Source organism: Cheilinus undulatus, linkage group 17, assembly GCF_018320785.1.
Source record: "Cheilinus undulatus linkage group 17, ASM1832078v1, whole genome shotgun sequence".
NCBI classification, from domain to species: domain Eukaryota; kingdom Metazoa; phylum Chordata; class Actinopteri; order Labriformes; family Labridae; genus Cheilinus; species Cheilinus undulatus.
The window spans coordinates 36,697,202-36,720,471 of NC_054881.1; the positions used below are offsets into that span (position 1 = coordinate 36,697,202).

A 23,270-nucleotide genomic window follows, 5' to 3' on the forward strand; every position below is an offset into this window, starting at 1 on the left:
CAAATTTCATGTTAATGTGTCTTTTTTATTTAGCATATTTGAGTGCTGTTAAGTGCAAATTAATCATCCCAGGTAAGACTTTAAAGGATGTCAGAACCTTTTAAAAAATGTGTAAGTGGATTTCAAAATTCTTCTAAAGAATAGTTTGTTTTTTCCCTTAATTTTCCCTTATTTTCCACGTGGACAACCTGGTGGATTTGAACAGTTTTATTATGATTGAAAGTGTGTCAATCATCAAGGGCATTTTCCTGCAAAACTTCATGTCTCTTAAAGCTGAAATCCTCACAGCTACCTGATCTGAGCTATCTTTAAAGATGACATCATAAAACCTATTTTTTCAGTATTCCTATACTGAAATCTGATGGTCCGATCACAATCTGTGCTCTTTGTGACATCACAGTAAGTCTTTATAATAACATCTGCTTGGTATCTCCACCAACAGCCATGAAAGCATGTAACTGTACTCAAGGTACACCCCATAGAGAAGACAGATGGTTTGAAAAAGAGCCATTTCAGATAAGTATTGAGAAAAAGACTGTTCATTAGCCTTAATCAATTGCATTACAGGTTTTTGAAATCAGAGAATGTCTGTTCATAGGCTCATAGTTTGTCCCACTTGAAATCTGTCTTTGTCCGTCTTTTATCCACGTCTATACCCATAGAATGAGTCACAATGACCTATTTGAAGCACTGATATCCTACAGCTTCATAAATGTCAGAGGTAAAGCTGTGCAACTTTCAAACCAGGCAGCACCAAGTTTCAGCACCACGGACAGCTCCTCAGATGTTCTCTGATCCAGATTTGATCACTGAAAGCACTTTTAAACATCATCTCTGTTTTTGGGTGGTAATTTGAAGAAGTAAAAATCTACAGAGAGGCACAGATGTACAAATTAAATCAGGTTTGTTCAGGTGTAGCTAAATCCTACCTACACATGAATAAATAAACCTTGCATTGAATGCCAAGTGCTTCCAGAAATGCAGTTGAGCATATATTTTCTACTCATGTTTCCTATTGTAAAGTGGTTCCTTCTTGGGTCTTTTTGGTCATTTTTCTGATGGATTGTTATTTTTTATGTGAAACAAATTTGCACCATCAGTGAACCAATCCACTGAGTTAGCATTCCCATCTGTGATTTTAGTTTTAATTATTTGCACAGTGTGTGTTCTATGAGGTTGACTCTGCTATGTTCTCACCTAAAGAGACCAACCTTGCACAGATTTTCAAAAGTTACTGCAGCTCAGTCATATAGTAAAATATTTAATACTTAAGAAGTCTAGATAGCTATCTGTAGTTTGGACCAATATAGACACAGAAGTACTGTATTTGGATGCATAGTTGATGCTTTCTAAAATCTGTCTTTTTTTCCCATGTCTATACCCACATAGTGAGTCATGATGACCTATTTGAAGCACTGATATCCTACAGCCACATAAATGTCAGAGGTAAAGCTGTGCAACTTTCAAACCAGGCAGCACCAAGTTTCAGCACCACGGACAGCTCCTCACATGTTCGCTCTAGAGTTGATCAATAGGAGCCCTTGAAAGCACTTCTACACATCATCTCTGTATTTTTTTTTTTTTTTTCAGTTATTTGAAGAAAAAAAATCTACAGAGATGCACAGAAATACAAATTATATAAGGTTTGTTCAGGTTTAGCTAAGTTCTACCAACACATGAATAAATAAACTCTGCATTAAAAGCCAAGTCCTTCTAGATAAGCAGTTCAGCGCCAGTTTTCTACTCACTGTGCGCGTCTGAACTACAGTCAAGACCAACTACAGTACAATAAAGCAGCCAGAGGCAACTCATTGTTTTTTGTGGAGCACAGCCTTGACATTTTATCAAAGACAAATACGCTGCAGCGGAAAACTGAGAGAAAAACAACCAAAACATCAGTTCTCATCATGAATGATACCCTCTCTAAATGTCATTCTTTGTTTTTTTTAGGAAATTCATTATTGTGAAAATAGTCTTTTATGGGTTAATTAGCTTTTTAATATTTGTGCAGATGAAGTTACAGCTCTTAGAAGTGATTTTAAGATGAGAAATTGTTGGATCTTCGAAGGGCTCCATGTACTGACTGTCTTATTTATTTACTGGCTACAGTATAAAGAGTTTAATAAAAAACTGTTTGCACACAAACACAACAGCATATTGTCAATATTTTATATCTTTGTCCATACTTGTGTGTATATATGTTTAGGTATGGGGCAAAATAATGAATATCTTTGACTGCCTGTCTTTCCTGCCGTGTCTGTGAATATTTGATGTACTCATCTCTCTACTGTTTGCATTGGATTCCCATAAGAACATATTAGATTTTCAAAGTTATATTAAGAGAGACCTGACTGCAGTGAAGCACCTCTCTGTGCTCGGAGTAGAACGCTTTATGAGTAGTATGAAACCGCTGGGAAAAAAAAGTCCTACTTTTTCACGTCTTGGACTGCCTCACTTTGCGTAAGAGCAAGTAATGCTTTGACATTTTAAAGATAGTTTTAGACTGTTTTTGTCTACTGCCACATCGATTATTCTGTTTTATGAGTGCAGCGTTTTTGAATAAAAGAGATGAGGAAAATATACAAACAATAGTTCCATGCAGGACATGTGCATGGTTAAAACAGACTGTTGTTTGAGCATATGAAGACTGTGTTAAGTGAAGATGGGAGAACAGGGAGCATTTCAATGAGTTGACTTCCTGCTGTGCAGTGCCTGTGATGTCAGAATGACTTATTTTGAAGGGTTTATGCAAGGGAAGAGTTTCCCGTCAAAAAGATGAGATGCAGAATATATGTGCTACTCCAAAGGTCCTGTGAAATCCATAACACACATGCACGAACAGAAGCAAACCTGAAAATATGATAGGAATTTAATTTCTACCACACTGGGTAAAAAACTCAAAATTTTCCCCTGTCAAACATCATCTCTTCAGCATGCTGCAGGTTGTTTGAACACACATTACTCTAATTCCACGACAATAGAACTCTCAATAGGAATAGGCCTTAATACAGTAATACTGTATCCCAGGGTGTTTACAATAGCTTTTATTACTGCCATGAAGGTTGTGCCCTGCAATGAGTGCATGTTTTTAATAAATTCCTTTAGAGTTGAGTACATTTTAAAATATCCATCCATCCCATAAGGGGTCGCAGGGGGGCTGGAGCCTATCCCAGCTGTACTACATTTTAAAATGTACTCTACTTAAATAAGTTTTAACCAGATGAACTGTGCCTTTACTTGAATGTAATAATCCTGAACTTTTTTCCCCTCTGTTGACTACACAGTAGCACAAAGAGAGGGAATGTTTTCACAGCACATCCCAAACAGCTGTAGTACACAGCTGTTGATATCTCAGGTATTAACATTCAGAGTGAAATAGTCTTTAGTGTTTGACAGTGTGGATCCACCAGAGTTTGTTCAATTCTAAAAAGAGATTTAAGCTCTGCCCACAGTGATCTCAAATCTAGGATATGTTGGTGAAGTTTCCCATCATACCCTTGGGCACAGTGTTAAGTTGTGTTTAGGTGTTGCCTGTTGTGCAGTGATCCCTTCTGGTGTTCTTTTGCTCATGTTTCAGGTTGATTGATGGATTTTATGAGACACATTTGCACCATGAGTGAAGTTATCCACTGAGTTAGGGTGAAATTAGGTGCTCCTAAAGGACACAAAGTGCATGTTCTCAATCAGAATGCATTGCCTAGCAGTGAGATTGATTCTCTGCTTTGATTTCAAGAGTTACCGCAGCAATGTAAATATTGTAAATTACTTAACACTTTAGAAGTGTAGTTTAGCCATCTGTAGTTTGGACCAAATAGATACTTTAAGTTTAACTCTATATGAGTCTAATCAACACTGCCATTTTGTTGTGCATTTACCTATATTACAGAGGTGGGACTTTACCTGGACAAGGTGGTTGGAGATCTGTTCCTTTCTTGTTCCTTCCAATAAGGAAAGATCATATTTTAATGTGCAACTCTTCAGTACTCTAACCTTGCAAAGCAGATGGATACGCCCGTTTCCTTGTTTTTCACTGGCAAATCCATCTTGCAAAGCTCCCTTCTGAACTGTTTGGGCCCGGTTAGAAAGTGACAGGACCAATCAGCAACCAGGGGCAGTGCTTTCAGGCATGGCAGAGCCGTGACATAAACAAGCAGCCGCAAGAGCCGGTGCAGTTATGGTGGAAGACATTAGCGTGCATGCTGCTAAGGTGTAAGTTTTATCAGAACCTGACAACATTTTTTCATTAAAAGAAGAACAAAGAACAGCAGTGAGTTGTTTTCCTTTCAAAAACGACAAAATTTGAGTACTTATATGTCTACAGTCGCCATGTATCGTGTTATTCCTCGGTATGGGGCGCACGTGCAGCTCTGTAGCTGCTACGTCACGTGTTTTGTTGCTCTGATTGGCCTGTAGAGATATGACAGACAGAACATTCATCCAATTACACTCCGAGTTTTTTTCAAAGCCTCTGCTTTTTTCAGATGTTTCCTATTGAAGCTTTCCCAGATTGATGTGTGAAACAAATCCATCTGGCATGTCAGGTTATCAGTACTCGGTGCTTAAAGTAAATTTGAAACTTAAAACATTTTACTTTTACTTAAGCAAGTTTATGGACCAGTACTTTGACTTTTTCTTGAGTAGATTTTGACCAAAGTAGCTGTACTTTTACTTGATTATAGTGTTTATGTTCTTTTTCCACCTGTGTATAATAGTGATTTCAGAACTCCTGTCTATTTTTTGGGTGTCAAACAACCAACGAGGACTAAAAAGGATTGTGCATCTTTGTGTGACAGTTAATTGTTAACAGTCACACCTGCTGTCTGCTGCAGCAGCAACATCAAGCACCATTACAACTGTCACCAGTTTAATGGATGCTTTAATGTGTTTTAACCTCTTTTTATGTGTAGATGAAGTTAAAAAGTATTTGTTTGGTACTTTTTATAAACACTCCTCAGCTGAACAGAGCTTGCCATTGATGTGTAATGATCTTTATCTGCTTAAAAGAACACAGAACAGTTCTTTACAACAGGGGTGTCAAACTCAAAGCCAGGGGGGCAAATCCAGCCCATGGTACTGTTAAACCCGGTCCTCAAGGTCATATTGTATCTTTATTTTAACTAGCCCATGGGTTTGAGGTCTGCAGATTTCCTCCAGTATAATAATGCAAACTTAACCTTGGTGATTTAAACCGTGTTAAGTCTGAAAATTTGAAAAAGTCAAGAATAAAAATATTTACATAAAAAGTCAGGAATGAAAATGGGAGCAGAATTAATTTGTGTCGTCATTTTATGCTTTCAATTTTGCATTTCACAGTCATGAAAACTTATGTTTTTACATTTTTATTTCATATTTTGAGCTTTTAGGTTTACAATTTAAAATTGTGAGTCATAGTTTGAATATTTTCACTCATTATTTTGAATTTTTTCCCACGTTTTGACCTTTTCAATTCCTGACTTTGACTTTTTACCCTATATTTTGACCTTTTTAACTCTTGATTTTGAATTTTAGCTCATATTTTGATCTTTAGCTTTATGATTTTAACTTTTATCAAATATCAGCATCATTTCTCATCAGTGCTATTTTTTCCAGTAATTCATTTCTGGTGAAAATGAGGTTTATGGTTGTATGTTGACCCTGTTAGGCTCTTAGGCTAGACCTAAAATCAGAGTTCGCCCACTGCTGTGATTGAGTTTGGCAATACAGCTTTGCATTCCTAGATCCTGTCTGATAAAACTTTTGGATTATTATTTCTATTATCACCAGAGGAAAAAGAAAGAAAAGAGACATCGCTTCATTTTAACCTTCATCCTGATGTTAATCAGTTTGCCTGAAGTATGTAAAGAAAATTATGAATCCCTTATAAAAGTGTTTTTTTTTTTTTGTGGGGGGGGGGGGGGGGTAGAAACCATTTTGTAAAAAGACCAGATGAAATTCCCTTGCAGGGGCGCTTTGCTCGCTGTGCTTACGTGTTCATGCCGGCAAATGCTAAAGTGGCAAGTGCCAGAGAAGCACTTTACAGGCTCAGGTCTGTATACATTTATCATTCTTTCATATCCTTAAACCATCAAAGCATCACATAACTCCATAACTCCGCCTTCTTCCAAAGCAACAGAAATTATTTAAACCAGCACTGTTTCACTGCACACAGCTTACTGTATTAACAGAATAGTCAGAGTCACATTATATAACCATGTGATGCACTGAGTCACAGATCAGTTGTTTATATCTCATGTAAATCAGGCCAAACAGTCTGCATTGACCAGACAGGCAGAAACAGGTGACAACTGTGAGCATGCAACACAATCTGGCACATGGACAATCTGGCAGGGAATTGACTGGAAGTGGCCAACATATATGTTTGAGAGCTGATTAGGGATTTGTGAGCAGGTACACAGATATGTGTGGGAGTGAGGCTGGAATCCCTGAGTCTAATACAGCAGAGAGGGAACAGTCTGCTGTTATTATGGGAACAACTGGACATGAAACTCATCCAATTTGTACAGTAAATTAGAAGTGGCTCTAATGAAGGGACCTCTTTTGCCACAGCTGACAAAAGCTGAGCCCTTAAATACGAAGTATTATTTTCATTATTCCACTGTGTTAAATACTTGACACTGATTGGTCAATTAAGGTGTCCCTGACATTTTTCCACAGCAGACCACTGCAATAAAGAGCAGCCCTTTGCTAGTATCAGAGCTAAGATCATAGACTCTGCAAAATTTACTGGAATCATTTCCAAGCAGAAAGAAGTCCCGTAAATTAGGTGTTAGTCTATTTACTGTTGCAGGGAAAGGACAGAGAAAAATCAGCAAAGCTTCTAAGATGTAATAACAGTGAAGTAAAACAGAGAATTAGAAAATTAAAAACATGAAATGAGGGTTTGATGATTTGTCAGTCGTCACTACAGCAATGCTGGACTAACGAACCACAGTAATAACGTCCATCTATGGCTGAATTTACACACTAGTAACATATACGGTGTTGCACAAGCTGAGATAACTCCAGTACAGGGTTAGGTTACAACTTAGATCTTGTACCAACAGTGTCTATAAAAGGTGCTCAAAGATGTCAAAATGTGTTGTGTAAATCCATCATAGTCCATATGATATGGCCTTTTTGACAAAAAGAGACAAACATTCCCATCTGTATCTCAAAATGAAAACAGATATCTACAAAGTAATGTCAATTAAATTAAAATATGTAAGGCAAAATAAGTGACTGCGTAAATAATCACCCCCTTGAAGTCAGCATTTAGTAGGTGCACCCTTGGCTGCAATCACAGCACTGAGTCTGTGTAAATATGGTCTCAATCAGACCTGTACATCTGGACGATTTACTCCAATCTTTGCAAAACTGTTCAAGTTCTGTCAGGTTGCACAGGGATTGGCGTGAACAGCCTTTGTCAGGCACAAATTCTCTATTGGATTGAGGTCTAGGCTTTGACTCAGTAGCTCCAGAACATACACCTTGTTGTCTTTAAAGGGGACATATTTTACCCTTTTAAGACAAGTTTATATTGGTCTCAGAGGTCCCCAAAACATGCCTGTGAAGTTTGCTGCTGAATATACACTTTAGTATAGGTTTTTTGTATGTCTAAAAACCCCTTTGTTCCAGCCCTGCTCAGAACGAGCTGTTTCTGTGTCTGTGGCTTTAAATGTTAATGAGCTCTCTGGGAGCTAAGTTAAGGACTTGACTGGGATTTGACCCATCAATCTCCCAGCATCAAAGTCAGCAGGGTAATCCACTGAGTTATGAAGCCTCTCAGCTGGCAACTGAGAAGAAGATCAGGAGATGAGGGTGGTTTTTTCCTCCAAGCGGGGAGGGCCAACTGAACACCGGGGTAGTGCAAACTCCCCTCATGAGGTCATGAGAGGAAAATCTGAGAACAGCTTGTTTAAGCATACATTTTCTGAAAGGTGGAGAAAGAGAGGGTGGAAGGAAATGGATTTTTCTGGTACTTGAGGGGATTGTGGACAGGCAAGGGCCACATATTCTTGTCAGAAAAACCTGAAAAAGTGATTTTTGCATAACATATCCCCTTTAAACCATTTCTTTGTGGGTTTCTCTTAATGCTATGGGTCATTGTCTTTCTGGTAAATGAATCTCCTCCCAAGCTGTAGTTCCCTTGCAGACTGATTTTCCTATATTTTGTTGCATCCATTTTATCTTCTACCTTTACGAGCCCTAAAGAGCCAGCTGCCTAGAAGCATCCCCACAGCATGATGCTGCCACCACAGTGCTTCCCAGTGGGAACGGTGTGTTTGTGGTGATGCGCAGAGCTTGGAGCCAATTCTCTAAGTTGCTTAGAGTGTTCTTTTTTTTCCTTGTGGTGTAATGGTAGCCATGAATACTGATTAACCAGTGGCTTAGGCTACCAGACACAGGTGTCTTAAGCGGAGGCCAAACAGCTCAGGTTGGATTGATGTATTTCTCAATTGCAGAGTTGACATCTTGGCCAATTTTAAGGACAGTTGAATGAATGAAGTGATGATTGTGGGTGGGAGTGCAAGAGTGACGTTCACAGAGTGAGTTTACAGATGTCTATTGCAACAATCATTTGAGATTACAAGACTGAACCCCTTATTCTTGAGACCAAAAAGATACTGCAGATGGGGTCAGCTTAAACCCTATCATTTTAAAGAAATGTACTCAAGACAACCTTGAAGAAGCAAGCCTAACCAAAGTGGACCACTTCAGACACAAGATTGTATTTGTTAGCATTGTAACTAAGGTCTGATAACATTCATTGTGGACATGATTGCAGCTGTGTTCATATAACTGATGATTATTTGGCTTTTTGCCAAAGACTTGATCCATTTGGCAGAGTCTAAAAAACTTTAATGGGTATTTCTGATAACATAGAAAAGCAGGTGAAATTTCTTCTGCTGTAAGACACCGTTAAACTGCGAATCTTTAAAAGCCCTTGTTGAAGAGTTCCTGTAAATGATGATCGTCTACTTTTTTGTAATGTCCCATGGAACCTAGACGTCTTCAGTTTCTGTGTAATGAAAAGAAGAAGCAGCGAGAAATGCAACCATTTATGGGATAGTGATGAAAGCCGGAGCTTAGCAGTTGAGGCTTAAATGGAGAAACTGAAAAGCTTTGGAGAGATCAAACATTAGCTATCGTGTAGGGACTGTGAGTGCTCCTGATTGGCCTTTTCAAGAACTCCCATGACCTTTAAATTTAGCGGATTGACCCAGTGAAGATTGGCATGCATAATCTATGACTTTGTCTTCATTGTAGAGCTCCTATCCTGCTTTCTTGGGAAAAGATTTTGCAACTTCTTGTCAGGCACTGAACTCAGCTGTCGCTTAGAGGCTCTGTATCATCACTGCATGCAATTTTTCATCAGATTTTCTTTTTTCTGTATTTTTATGCCATCATTTAGCCTCTCCTCTCCTTCTGACTTAGACACGTCTTTGGCTTTCTCCTTTTCTCTACAACTTCTGTTATCTCAAATCTGAGCCCCGTCGCCATATGTCTGTTCCTTCTCCTGCGGCGTCACGTCGGTGCTCCACCCAGGTGCCTCTCCGTCTTCATTCCAACTTACTTGCATTCAGTCTTTTTTTCTCAGGCTTATCTTCGCTGCACTTAGACTCGGCTGTTCCGCTGTGTCATCTATCACCCGTACATCGGTCTCATCATCAATCTTTTTGGTGTCTTTGCTCTTAAAACAGCCATTTCTTACATCTTTATTGCTCTTTCTATCCTTTAAGAGCCATCCTTCCCAAAACTGTTAATAAACTTGAATAGGGGGATACTTTTAAATGGCAGGGTGATTCACTCAACAATGCCTATAAAAAGTTTTCAGCCTGTTGGATGTTTTATAAAGGAATCACGGTCGGTATTATTTGGCTTCTTTTTCACAAAAAAATGACAAAAAACACTTTTCAATGTCAAATTGAAAACAGATTTCTACAAAGTAATGTCAGTTAAATAAAAAATTTAACTGCATAGATATTCATCCCCTTTAAAGTCACCTAATTCAACAGAGGCCCAGCCTATTGGTGCTAGCTGTCTCACAATTAGTGAAATAGGGATCACCTGAGTGCAGGGTATGTGTCTAGAAGGTCCAGTCACTGGTTCATCAATATTCCTGGCTACCATTAAACCATGGAGACAAAAGAACACTCCAAGCAACTCAACAAAAGGTGATTAAAAAGTATAAATCAGGGTATGAATACAAAAAAATTAAAAATCAAAGCAATCATCAGGAAATGGAAAGAACTTGGCATGTGTAAATCTGCCAAGATCAGGCCGTCCTTTCAAACTGAGTGACCGTGCAAGAAGGAGACTAGTGAGAGAGGCCACCAAGACACCTCAGAAAGAATTAACAGCTGACATGGGAGAGATTTTGCATCCAAAATCTGTTGCCTGGGTTCTTTACCAGTCAAAGCTTCATGGGAGAAATAAGAGAAAGCCACTGTTGAAGAAAACCTAGATTAAATCTAGACTAGAGTTTGCCAGAAGGCATATACGGAGACTCCATGGCCAAGTAGAAGAAAGTTCTTTGGTCTGATGTGACCAAAATGGTGCTGGACGCTATGTTTGGTCATTGCTAAACACTGCACATCACCACAAACACACCATCCCCACTGTGAAGCACAGTGGAGGCAGCATCATGCTGTGGGGATGCTTCTCAGCAGCTAACCCTAGAAGGGTCATCATAGTAGAGGATAAAATGAATGCAGCAAAATATAGTTAAATTCTGGAGGACAGTTGGGACCTATGCAACCAAAAGTGCTTCTACTAAATACTGACTTGAAGAGGGTGAATATTTATGCAAGCTTATATTTTACATTATATAGTTTTATTTAATTGAAATTAATAAAAGGGTAAAACATCCAAAGGGGTGAATTCTATTTATAGGCACTGTACATTGTCAGAGTATTTACCATCTTTTTTCCCAGATTTAACTTTAACTCCAAGCCTTTTTTTCTTTATGAAACCAGATTGGCCCTTATATATTTAGTGTCTCCCTGCTCTCTCCTCTCCCCCAGGCTCGCGTCCACGTGACTGTAGTGATCTGTATGCCAGTGGTCAGAGAGAGGACGGCATCTACTCTGTGTTTCCCATTCACCACCCCGCAGGCTTCCAGGTCTACTGCGACATGACGACAGACGGAGGAGGCTGGACGGTGAGTCAGAGGAATGCATACAGACATGTTATATTTGAAACACACACAAATACACAGCTCTTTACCCTTTCACAGCCTGCGGGGGGTAGCCTTTTATAACAACATCGTGTTACATTGAACACAAATCAAATGAAAGCAGTTAAAGGCTTCAGTTTTCTTTGTAGCTGAAAGCCTCGACTTCAATCTTTTGCATCATTGTGTCGTACATGCGCTGATGGCATCTTTACTTTATACCATTGCAGTAAAAAGCACAGTGACAACGAGCAGGTAGAAGCATAATAGCTGTGGGAAATCATCTACCTTTTTGAGTTAAAGCCAGCCTTAAATAAAAATTTTAACCACAGAGACTATTATTTTTGGCAAGAGAAAGAAAACGATTCTGTCTTTTTGTTGGTGTATTTTCAGATGACTTAATTGCATGAGTTATATGTAATGTAAAACTTGATGCAAATGCACCACAGCTGTCTAAGAATTCTTATCCCACAATTCTGTTTAAATGATCTCAAATGACAGTCATTATAAGTAGAAAATACAGTGCATTTACCTTCACTTTTTAAAATTTTGTTATGTTGCAGCCTGATGCTACAGTCGAAAAAATATATTTTTATTCTCATTCATTGACACTCAGTACTCCATCATGACAACGTGAAAACAGAATTTTAGAAATTTTTGCAAACTTTTGAAAAATAAAAAACGGAAATATCAAATACTGCCCAGTCAAACTTTGCAGTTTGGGGGTAGGGCCTTAGTAAGAGGTACTTATTAGTTAATGTTTTGACCAATAACCGATATTTGAAATAAATATGCATCTGTTATAGCAAACAAAATGCACTTGAAAAAAGATAAGGTAAATAAAAAATTTAGCACCAGCCATGTTAACATGAGAAACATCACAATGCAACACAGTAGCAGCAGGAAACAGGAAGTGATGTTGTACACGTCCTGTGTCAGTGCCCACCCAGGCCTCACTGTTGATGTGGGAATAGTTGTGTGACATTAAGCCAGTCAGATAGTATTTTGAACAGGACATAAGGTTAGACTAGGGGTGTCAAACTCATATTGAGTCTGGGGCCAGACTATTTAGGCCAGGAGTGTCAAAGTCAATCGAGGATTCTGAATTTAGGCCTCACCTAGGAGCTTAACAAGGTCAACATTTAACCAAAATGTCAACCTCATTTTCACCATCAGTAATACATGAAAAACTATGTAACAATGATAATAAATCATTCTGAGATGAAAAAATGTCAAAATTGTAAGTTTAAAGGCTCAAAGTCTGAGATAAAACATCACAATTATTCATTCAAGAGGTCAAAACATGAAATTCAAATGCAAAATACTGATTTAAAAGGCAAATATTTGAGATAGAAAGTGAAAATCACAAGTTTAAAAGGTAAAAATATGATTCAGAATTGTAAACTTGTGAATCTTGAAGGTTAAAATAGGAAATGGAAAAAAATAAAACATGAAAAAAGTCAAAATCATAAGTTTAAGTCAGAATTGTGAGATGCAAAATTGAAAATATGAAATGACAACATTAATTTCTTTTCCCACCTTCCTGACTTTTTATTTTACAATTTTTACTCTTTAATTTTCCAGATTTTTATAATTTCACAAGGATATTTTAAATCATCAGGGTTAAAATTAAAGGTTTATACTGGAGGCAATAGAGAGTGAAAACAAAGCAAGGGGTGGGGGGCACAACTTATAGTGAAGCCAAAGTAGCACACCTGTGAATCAATGGATTTTGGCAGATTATTAGTCAAATAAAATGCCAATACCAATAATCAGCTAAATGCAAAATATCGGCATCAGTATTCGGCTAGGCTGATAATCAATCCACCTCTAGGGGCGAACAAGAACCCAGTGGTCACTCAGACTGAGCTCCAGAGATCCTGTGATCCTGTGGAGTTGGGACAAAGTTGATTGATCTGGGCTTTATGGCAGAGCTAGACAGATGTCTCTCCTCAGTGCAAGACACATGAAAACCCACTTGGCTTTCACATGGAGTTTTTTGCTAACTGTAAGTTGGGATTTCATGCATTTTGCACCAAGGAGAAGCTTCTGTCTCTGCCATTAAGCCCAGAACAGTGGAGGGCTGCAGTGATGGTTGTCCTTCTGGAACTTTGTCTCATCTCAACACAGGATCTCTGGAGCTCAGTCAGAGTGACCGTCGGGTTCTTGCTCACCTCTCTTACTGAGGCTCTCCTCCCCTGATTGCTCAGTTTTGGCATTGCAACCAGCTCTTCTAAGAGTCCTGGTTGTGCCAAACTTCTTCCTTTTGTTAATTGCTTGCCTGCTGTGAGGCCTTCTATCATGTCCAATAAGTTTAATTTAGCACAGGTGTAGTCCAACCAACATCTCAACAACGATCAAGAGAAATGGGAGGAATGTAAGCTTATTTTTAAGGGTTTTTGCAAAGAGTCTGAATACTTATGGTAACGTGATATAAAAGTTGATTTTTTTTGTTTTTATAGATTTGCAAAAAATTTTTAAAATTTTGTTTCTGCTTTGTCATGATGGAGTACTGAGTGTAGATTAATGAGAATTAAAATTAATTTTTTTGACTGTAGCATCAGGCTGCGACATAAGAAAATTGAAAAAAGTTATTATAATCAGGTAAAACAATAAGATGCTTCCTCCCTGAATCTGCTGTAACAAACCTCTCTGTGTTTACAAAACAACACACCTCTGACATCACTTCCTCTCCCATCGCAAGTCTCGCCGCACTTGAAGTTCAGTCCTGTTTTTCTGGCCTCCTGCTGTGATTACAGTTGTACCGCCTCAGGATTCTCATGTATCAATCCGAACAGGTCTCATCAAAGATTCATGGTGGAGGAGCTGGGGGAGATCTTAAGCTCACAAGTTTCATGTGGACCTCTTTGAAGACGGTCCATCAGTTTTTGTCTCGCTTTGTTTTCCATTTAGGAGACGGCGTATTAATTAATCAAATCCAAAAGGTATCGCGAACACATGGAGCGGTGACAGGAAAATGGAGAGAGGGGAGGGAAAATGAAAGAAAACAGTCAGGCATACGACAAAAACTAGAAAGCATCTGATGAATCATGGTGTTTGGAGGGCTTGGTGCAATTGTTTCAGGTGTGAAATTTCTAAATCTACGAGACAAATGAAGGCGTAACTGTCACATTTCTTTCTAAGGCTCTGATAGGATCCCTTGCAGTTCAATTTAAGAAGACATAATGTTCAAAAAGCATGTGGTTTTTTAAGTTGTCATCATGTTTTGAGCTCTAAAAGAAGAAAATCTCCACTACAGATGGTGCATGTCTGACCTGTTTATGTTCTGGTTTTGTTAATCTTACATTCTTGCTTTGTGTGATTATATTTCGAGATGGTTTTAAATTCTAAAGAGGTAACACCGACGGGGGAGAAAAAGAGTTTCTTTAAGCGTGCGTTTTCTTCCTTGATCAAACATCTGTCAGTTGTCTGGCCCTGCGAAAATAAACAGCGTTGTTTAAGCGAGACTGTATATGGGAAGCGCTGCGTCTTTTGGGAATGAGAGACAGCGAGGTGAACAAACATTGACACTGAGCTGTTTGAAGTTATATTTGGAAGTGTGTTTTAGACGTTTCTCACACTCGCACACACACGGCATCTTTCTGGTTACAGCCATTTATTTCCCTTTGTTCTGAAGTGTACTGTAGCAGTCCTCAGGGAAGTGGAGCGCTTCTAATAGAGAACCAACCCAGGCCTCACGACGCATATTCAAGCGACATGAATCCATCACTGCTCACGTTTCACAGGTTGTGACACATTTTAACACAACATCTAGAGCTGCTTTTGGAGCCCATCCATTACTATTCACAGTTTGATTTGCAGATCAGAACATAGAATTAATCTCCCTTTCTTTATTGCGTGCCATCAGCATGGGAAATGTTCCACATGCTCCAAGGGAAAGCATTAATCTGCTGCGGTTGGTTATAAAATCAAATCTGCTGTCATCGTTTTGCTCGTGGGTGTGATGTCGTCTTGTTGACAGCCCTCAGATGGATATTTTAAAACTTCCTGGGAAGGGCATTTTAAGGCTTCCTCTCTTGAATGTGTGAGAATGTTATGAGGTGTAAAAATGGCTGTAAAAACATCATTTTTCACACCTAGAAAAAGTTTGTTCACAATTGCTGGCTGTGAAATCATGCAAATAGTCTCGGCAAATGGCATTTTGTCAGGTGTTAATTGTATAAGACTATAATTATTGTTTTCAGTCTATATATGTGCTGAAATGTGCTCCACTTTCCAAAGATGTAAAGCTTTGTTTCACCAAGCAGTCTGGTTCAGTACAGTTCAGTACAATTAAATGTTATTTCACTGTCAAAAGTTGGGAAAGACACCAAAAACAACAGCTCAACAAGGCCGCCCGTAAGGGTCGGAAAAGAAAACGTTCACAGGGTGCATCCATTACAGTCTGTTCAAAGTTAATCTGCAAAAAAACTAATTTTACATAAGCAATGCATCAAAAATGCACATTTTATTCACCATTGCATCATTTTCTTAAAATGGTTCAAGCCTTTTTACAACAGTGTGGACGTGCCAACTGAACCAAACCATTTGATGTCAGGCTTAATAGGCAATGACCTGCAAGAAAGAAGACCTGAGGTGACTTTCTGTGGAACTTTTGAACCCCATAATACAGTGCATTCATTTTTTTTTTCTCCTTCATCTACATTCCATACCTTATCATGACATTGTGAAAGCAGAATTTTAGAAATAATTTAAAAAATGAAATATAACATTTACATAAGTATTCAGCCCCTTTGCAAAAACACCTAAAATTTAGCTCAGGTCCCTCCCATTTCTCTTGATCTTTGCTAAGATGTTTCTAGACCTTCATCCATCACTGCAGCCCTCCACCGGTAGGGGGTTACGGTAGAATGGGTAGATGGAAGCTTCTCCTCAGTAATTGGTTCTTGGTCACCTCTCTTACTATGGCCCTTTTCTCCTGATTGCTTGGTTTGGCAGGACGACCGGCTCTTGGGAGAGTCCTGGTTGTGCCAAACTTCATCTGTTTGAGAATTGTAAGGGCCTCTGTGCTCCATTTTCAATTTCGTCTACTAAAACTATGACTAGAAAGAAGAACACACGCCTTGGCTGGACAGTAGAACACACTACTATGGTTTGGTACCAGATTCACAAAAAAAGAATAAATGCTTTGACTAAAAGTAAAGACCAAAATTTGAGAACTTTCATGGACTAAAACTAGACCAATGTGTTTTTGAGGGGTTATTTTTGACTAAAATTAGACTAAAACTGTAAAGGTTGACCAAAACTAAAAGGCATTTAGTCTAGAGACTAAGACTGAGACTGAAATTAAAAATAGCTGTAAAAATGAACACTGATGTCCTCTTGGGAACCTTCAGTGCAGCAGATTTTTTTTTTTCTGTAGCCTTCCCCAGATCTGTGCCTTACAACTATCCTGTCTCTGAGCTCTGCAGGCAGTTCCTTTGACCTCATGGCTTGGTTTTTGCTCGGATATGCATTGTCAGCTGTGAGGCCTTCTATAGAGAGGTGTGTGCCTTTATAAATCATGTCCAATGAATTTATTGTACCACAGGTGGACCCCAATCAAGGTGTAGAAACATCTCAGCAAGGATCCAGAGAGATGGGAGGAATCTGAGCTAAATATCAAGTGTTTTGCAATGGATCTGAATAAATCACTACTACTTTTAGTTTTTCATTATTAATAAGTTTGCAAAAATTTCTAAAATTCTGTTTTCACTTTGCCATGATGGAGCACTGAGTGTAGATTAATGAGAATTAAAATACAATTTTTTGACTGTGGCATCAGGCTGCAACAAAGGAAAATTGGCAAACATTAAGGGGGTTTGATACTTTCTGAATTAACTTTATGTCTCTCATTGAGAATGTTTGGGCAGAGTGCTGCTTTTCTTACAAGCTTACCCTGCAGCAGAAACTTCTTGCATGCAACTATCATTATAGAAATAATCAGTTTTAATGCTAATGGTCTCATTTGTTCTGTATGTCATTAGTAGGCAGCAATATTGATTTCTGCCTCTTTGCATAACAAGCTGAAAATCCTCACAGCAGCTTTAAGGTCATGATGGTGATTTTGTGTGTCTATATTTGGCCTTTAAATGTATTGTGGGTGTGATTTTAGAACACACCATTCACAGGTTTCAACAATATGACACACAAGTCTATATTTTCTTCTTCTTTTGTGTTTTTGTGTCAGCAGTGGCGCACGGTCTCGGCTGATTCTGCTCCCTCCGTGCTGTAAAAGGCAGAGCACCTCTCCAACTTCAGCACATTGACACACTAGCATGACAATGAATTGTGTTTGTGTGTGTAAATCGTTGACTAACCGTGCGAGATAGGCAAGGTCGCACCCTCCTATCATCACATAAAAACAGGACTGTCAGAGTGACAGAGTGCTTAGCGCAGCATGATGGAATAGAGCTACAACCAGCCTGTCAGCGGCTGGATGTTTATGTGTGTGTTTGTGTGTATGCATGAGTTAATGTTTGAGCTTGTGAGCGCCAGCGGGCTTTTATGACACTTTCTTTTTAATGTGATGTACAAGTATATGCACATTGTCCTGTAAAAGGATTTACATAGCAGCGCAGATAGAAGTGATAATGTAGCAGCAACTGATCCTTCCTGGTGTGTTGAGCTGATTGTGATAACACTTGAGCCTCATTAAGAGATCAGTGCGGTGTGATCCTACCGGGGCAGGTAGGGAGAAGAGGAGACGCTCAGCGAGTTGAGTGGCTTACTGTCTGTCTGACGGCTCAGCTTAAATAAGGAATGAGCCATATGCCGCCACCTTATTAGCATACTTTGACGCTGCGCAGCACTGTTGCAGAGGCTGCTGCAGACAGACTGAGAGATGAGTGGGGAACTTAGAAGAGGGAGGGGAACAGAGGAAAGGACTGAGCCTCAGAAGACAAAGAAAGGCTCCGGTGGAAACATAAAAACCTGATGTGGAGACAGAGAAAGGAAGACTTTAAAATACAATATGGAGGGAGTCTTTATTATGACTGGCTACAGAATCTCTCTGTCCCATTGTATCTGCAGATAAAAGTGGCCCTCAGGGAGCATCTGAGATATGCAGATGTCTTAAGTCATGGTGACAGCAAGGCTCCAGATTTAGATGTCAATCAGAAATAATGTAGCATCAGGCAGTGATGACCTTTAAGTGAATGGATGCTCATACTGTACTTCTCCTCACATGTCTCTATCATTTCATACATGATAGTAAAACCTCCTGGAGCTCACAACAATCTCATTGGCATTCCTGGATATCTAAATGTGTGGGTTCTCTCCTCAATTAAAAGCTATGTTTTAAAATCAGATCAGCTTCCATTAATCTCCATAAATATCAAAACACACCATCAGATGCAACCAAGCCACCCACATTTGCAGTTTTATTAAAAAAAAATGAATATAGAATAGCTTTCACTGCAAATAACAGTAGAAAAAACCTTTTAGTAACCTTTCGCTTAATCATATATTTGGAGTCCGGCAGCTATAATTTCATGTAAATGATGGTCCTTAATAGGCAATATTTTTATAGTGAATTCTCAATCAGGGAATCTCAAACTCTTCAGCCCCTGCTCATCAAAATAAAGGTGCTAGAGACTGGGGACCCCCACGGTACCTGAAGGTGTTTGAACACAGCCATGCACATTCAAGAATCGTCATGTGCAGACAAGGCCGTCAGTAAGGGGGGTAAAGGGGAGAGCTTTACAGGGTCCAGCCAAATCATGGTCTGTTGTAAAGCAAAGCTGTGATATCCATATAAATGATTGTACTTGTGTATTAACCACCTTTATCAAGGCAAAAATATATTTTATTTATATTTATTTGTGTCATAGCAAATAGCCATCTTAAAAATGTAAATCCCTTTTTCTGAAAAACAGAATTAAAATTGGTTAAAAATGGCAAGAACGGGTTAAAAAAAAAGTCAAACATTGGTGGAAAGGGTGTTGAAATGGGATTTTAAAAGTAGCAGCAAAATCATAAAGCAGCAAAAACAAAAAATAGATAAAAGTGGTAAAAGGGGTTACCAGTGGTAATTTGGGCTTAAAAGTGGTGGAAATGAGCAAAAGAAGTGGTGAAATGGGATTTAAAAGAGGGAAAAATAGTTTAAAACAGGCAAAAATTTGATAACTAAGCCAGACAAATGGACAGAAAGTGGCAGAGATAGGTTAAACTTAAAAAATGGGTATGAAAATGAGTGTAATGTGGTTAAAATGGGCAGAAATTGGTGTAAAATTGTGAAAAATGGGTTAATAGTGGCAATAAGGGGTAAACAGAGGCAAAAATAGGTGGTAAGAGGCAAGAATTAGTTTAGAAGTGGCAAAAGTGGGCAAAGAATTGGTGAAAAGGGTTTAAAATGGAAATAAATGGCTTGAAAGTATAGGAAATGGGCAGAAAGGTGGTGGAATGGGATTAAGAGGTGGTAGAAATGTGTTGAAAGTGGCAAAAATTGGTTGGATAAAGTGATGAAAGTGGGTTCAAATGTGGCCAAAAAAAGGTAAAAAGCAGGCCAAAAATGGGCACAAAATGAGCCAAATTGCCAGGAAAAGTGGTTAAAAAGTTGCACAGATAAATACTTTCAACATCAGAGCCCAATGATAGTTTGACAAAGCTACTATTAAAACACACATGCATTGATACTAGGGGGCTCAGCCAAATCTGTGGGCAGGCCTGAGTGCAGACTTACTTTTTACAGATTTTTTCAAATATTACTTAGACTTCATAATAAAACTCACCAAATTATCTTCTCTTTCTTTACCATTTCATAAATTGTATGTGTATGTTTTCATTAAAATGGGTCAAATATACAATATAAAATATTTTTTAAATATTCTTGTTCTTTTTTAAGGCATCTGGTGATCCCCTCCTCAGTGTCTCGCAAACCCCAAGAGAGCTCAGCCTTCAGGTTGAGAACCACTGCTTAAAATCTTGACCAATTTTCCCTTTAAAGAGACCCCAAACATGTCAACAAATAATCACAAATTTTCCAGTTTTGGTCGTATAGTGCAGGGGTTTCTGTAAGAGCCATTTTTGCCCATACCTACCTCCAGAAAATATTTGAAGAGCTGCAACACACTTTACATGATGATTACTCAAATATCCACGAGAGAGAGAAGAATAAGCTGTTAAGCCGTCCTCCCTCCTTCACTCTTAATAAAAGACAGATATCAGTCAGCACCATGGACAGCACCACATTAACACATGCCATATTCAGCACAAACATCAACTATCTCATCTTTAACAACACAAATGCTCACTCTTACGCTGTACCATACATTCATTACACGCCAGAATATTTAACTCCTCATCAATTTCATCAGTCTTTTGAATAATAATGAAGACTTCACAGCAGCAGAGTGGAGAATAACAATTAAACGTGAGCTTACCTGTTTATTTAGCTCAAACAGCCCACTATTGATCGCTTGGCCTCCGACTCTCTATCTTCACCTGACTGATGCTGTTAAGTGTGTGCTTCTCATAGTTTTTCCTGCTGTTGTTAACGCCATCATCACTGTTGTCTGCTTGCATGACAGATGACAAAGCAATTTGTACTCCTATTTTGTCACTTTTACCCATTTTTGCCAATTTAAACTAATTTTTCCCCTTTTCATCGCTTTGTATGCCTATTTTGCATAGTTTTTTTCTGCAACTTTTGGCCCATTTTTTTGCCACCTTTCAGCCTGACTTTGTCTCGGTTTCTTCTTTATTTTCTGGCATCCTGACATTCATCATGGCTTAGCTATGATGTTTAACGTTATTTTCCAAATTGTTTAGTTGAATGTGTGTGTCCACATTGTTAACATTAACAAAGATAGGTAAGTCTGTTTTAAATGCCCCGGGAAGTCACCGAAGTTCCAGGCTGGCTGGAAAAGCCTTTGTAAGGGCTATGGCGGCGTGGACAGCGTCATTAGAATGGCACAATGGCAGGCTACAAGGGAAAAATATAGCAAGAGGTTATGATTAATGGTTCAAAAGTTATTTCACTTTTGTAACCACTTCTTGATGTAAATGTGTGGCAGTGAAAAGTTTGCTAAGAAGCTGCCTTAGTGGCTGTTAAACTTGCCTTACAATATTAAACTAAAACCTAGAAAATGACACCAGTGCAAACATTCGAAATGCTTCAGTTCAAAAGTAACATTGTGATTGCATTCCCTTAGTTTGGGTTCAAACCGCCTCTTCAGAAAGTAGTGGGTTATATTGCTCAACTTTTATGTAGTCTTCTTTTTTTAATCTAGGGTTTTTTCTGACTTATTAGATGTAGCATGCTTAAAAACAAAACCAAAGTCAAAGATATGGTACTTTTTAAAAGCATCTGTTATTTGGCACCAATGCAAATTCGAGCCATCACACCAGGAAAGCTGTTCTGTCAACATGTTCTCGGTTCATTGAGTTGAGAGCCTGCTCTGTTTGCACATTGAAATCAACTTTTTATGTACAATACATGAAAAAATGTTGTACTTCTCTCTACAAATGTTGCACAGTTGCACTTCAAGGAAGGTTTTGTTGAAGGTCACCTTGGCTTTGATTGACAAGAGCTTGTCTTGACCCGTTTCACTTTGCTGTTGGGATTCCTGCTTACACCACCCACCTCAGCTCCATATTCACCATACACAGCATATGGCTGGGTTTGGACTTCCTGACTCCAACAGATGTCCAAATAAGAAAGCAAGCTTTAAGCACCCTAAATATTTCACCACATGCCACAGATTTGATTTTATGGAGGGCATTTGTACAGAGAAAACACTCATTTCTGATGTGTCTTTATGATAAACACCTGGCACTGTGTTCTTAGCAGATAGAGCTACAGGGAGGTAGCCCAAGAGTTACTTTCAAAACTTCTATCGTCTTCTTTATCTTTACTTTTCTCTGGCTGGCTTTCAGCATAAAAACTGGAGAAACAGACATCCGTTTATAACTCATCTATGAGTCATAATACCCCAGAGAGTACATTTTCCTTATGCTCAGGTTATTAAAGCTATGTCAGTGGTACCTTATATTCTGCATTACAATTACGTCTATACAAAAAGACAACCGAAGGAGCAAGCCATGGTCTTTGCTGTCAATTTGTATTGCTCATCCCTCTACTCTTCAGGCCCTAAGAGCCACTTAAATCATTTACATTTTCTTTTAGTGGCCTCTCCCTGCTCCTCGGTCTTCTTCTGTAATAACCTGTCCTCAGTCGTGTAAGGTTAGCTTTATTTTTCTTACCTATGAGAAACAGTTCTGGACATGCAGTTCTTGTCTCCAGTTTACATTTCTCTTCATCTCTTTTGTGTTTTTCTGCGTCCTTGCCAATCAGTGCATTCATCCTGTATTTCTGCATCACCTGTATAAAAAAATCTGATTTGGATAGGGCAGTGGTTCTCAACCTTTTCAGCTCCTGACCCCAAAAATAAAGTTGCTAGAGACAGGGGACCCCCACTGTACCTGAAGGTGGCTGAACACTGCCATGCACAATTTGGAAAAGTCATGTGCAAACAAGGCCGTCTGCAAAGGAGGATAAATGGGAGAGCTTTCTGACGCCCAGCCAAACTGGGGGCCCATGGAGGTCAGCAAAACCATGGTCCATTGTGAAGTTAAGCTGTGATATCCATATTTCATATATAACCTGGAAAAATAACCACTCTTATCAAAGAAATTATATCTTTTTTTAATCATTCCTGTAGTAAATAGCCTTCTTAAAAATCTAAATCCCCTTTGTTAAAAAAAATGATTAAAATTGTTTAAAAATTGCTACAATGGGTTAGTAAATGCAAAAACTGGTGGTAAAGTTGGTGAAATTGGATTTTAAAAGAAGCAGAAATGGATTTGATGTGACAAAAATTAGATTAAAATGGCCAAAAAAATGGCAAAAATGTGTTAAAGTGGCAAAAATGGACGTACATAGTGTTAAAAGGTAGTTAGAAATTGCCTGGAATGGCTTTAAATTGGCAAAAATGGGTGGAAATTTGGTCAAATGGGATGAAAAATTGATATAAACTGGCAGAAAAGGGTTAACTGAGAAAGAAAAAATAGGCAGATGTTGGCAGATATTGGTTAAACTAGCAAAAATGGGCATGTAAAATGGTGAAATGTGGTCAAAATGGGACAAATTGGGCATGAAAAGTGGGAAAAGGGTTAA

General features: G+C 38.7%; 1 protein-coding gene across 2 annotated transcripts in view; it reads left to right on the forward strand.

Moving 5' to 3' along the window:
* fibcd1b (fibrinogen C domain containing 1b) overlaps positions 1-23,270 on the forward strand; it is a 242,341-nt gene that overhangs the window by 114,997 nt on the left and 104,074 nt on the right. For both annotated transcript variants that reach the window (XM_041810307.1, XM_041810308.1), the window contains one exon: positions 11,004-11,140. In XM_041810307.1, coding sequence (XP_041666241.1) covers positions 11,004-11,140 — 137 coding nt within the window. The remainder of the gene's footprint in view (positions 1-11,003; positions 11,141-23,270) is intronic.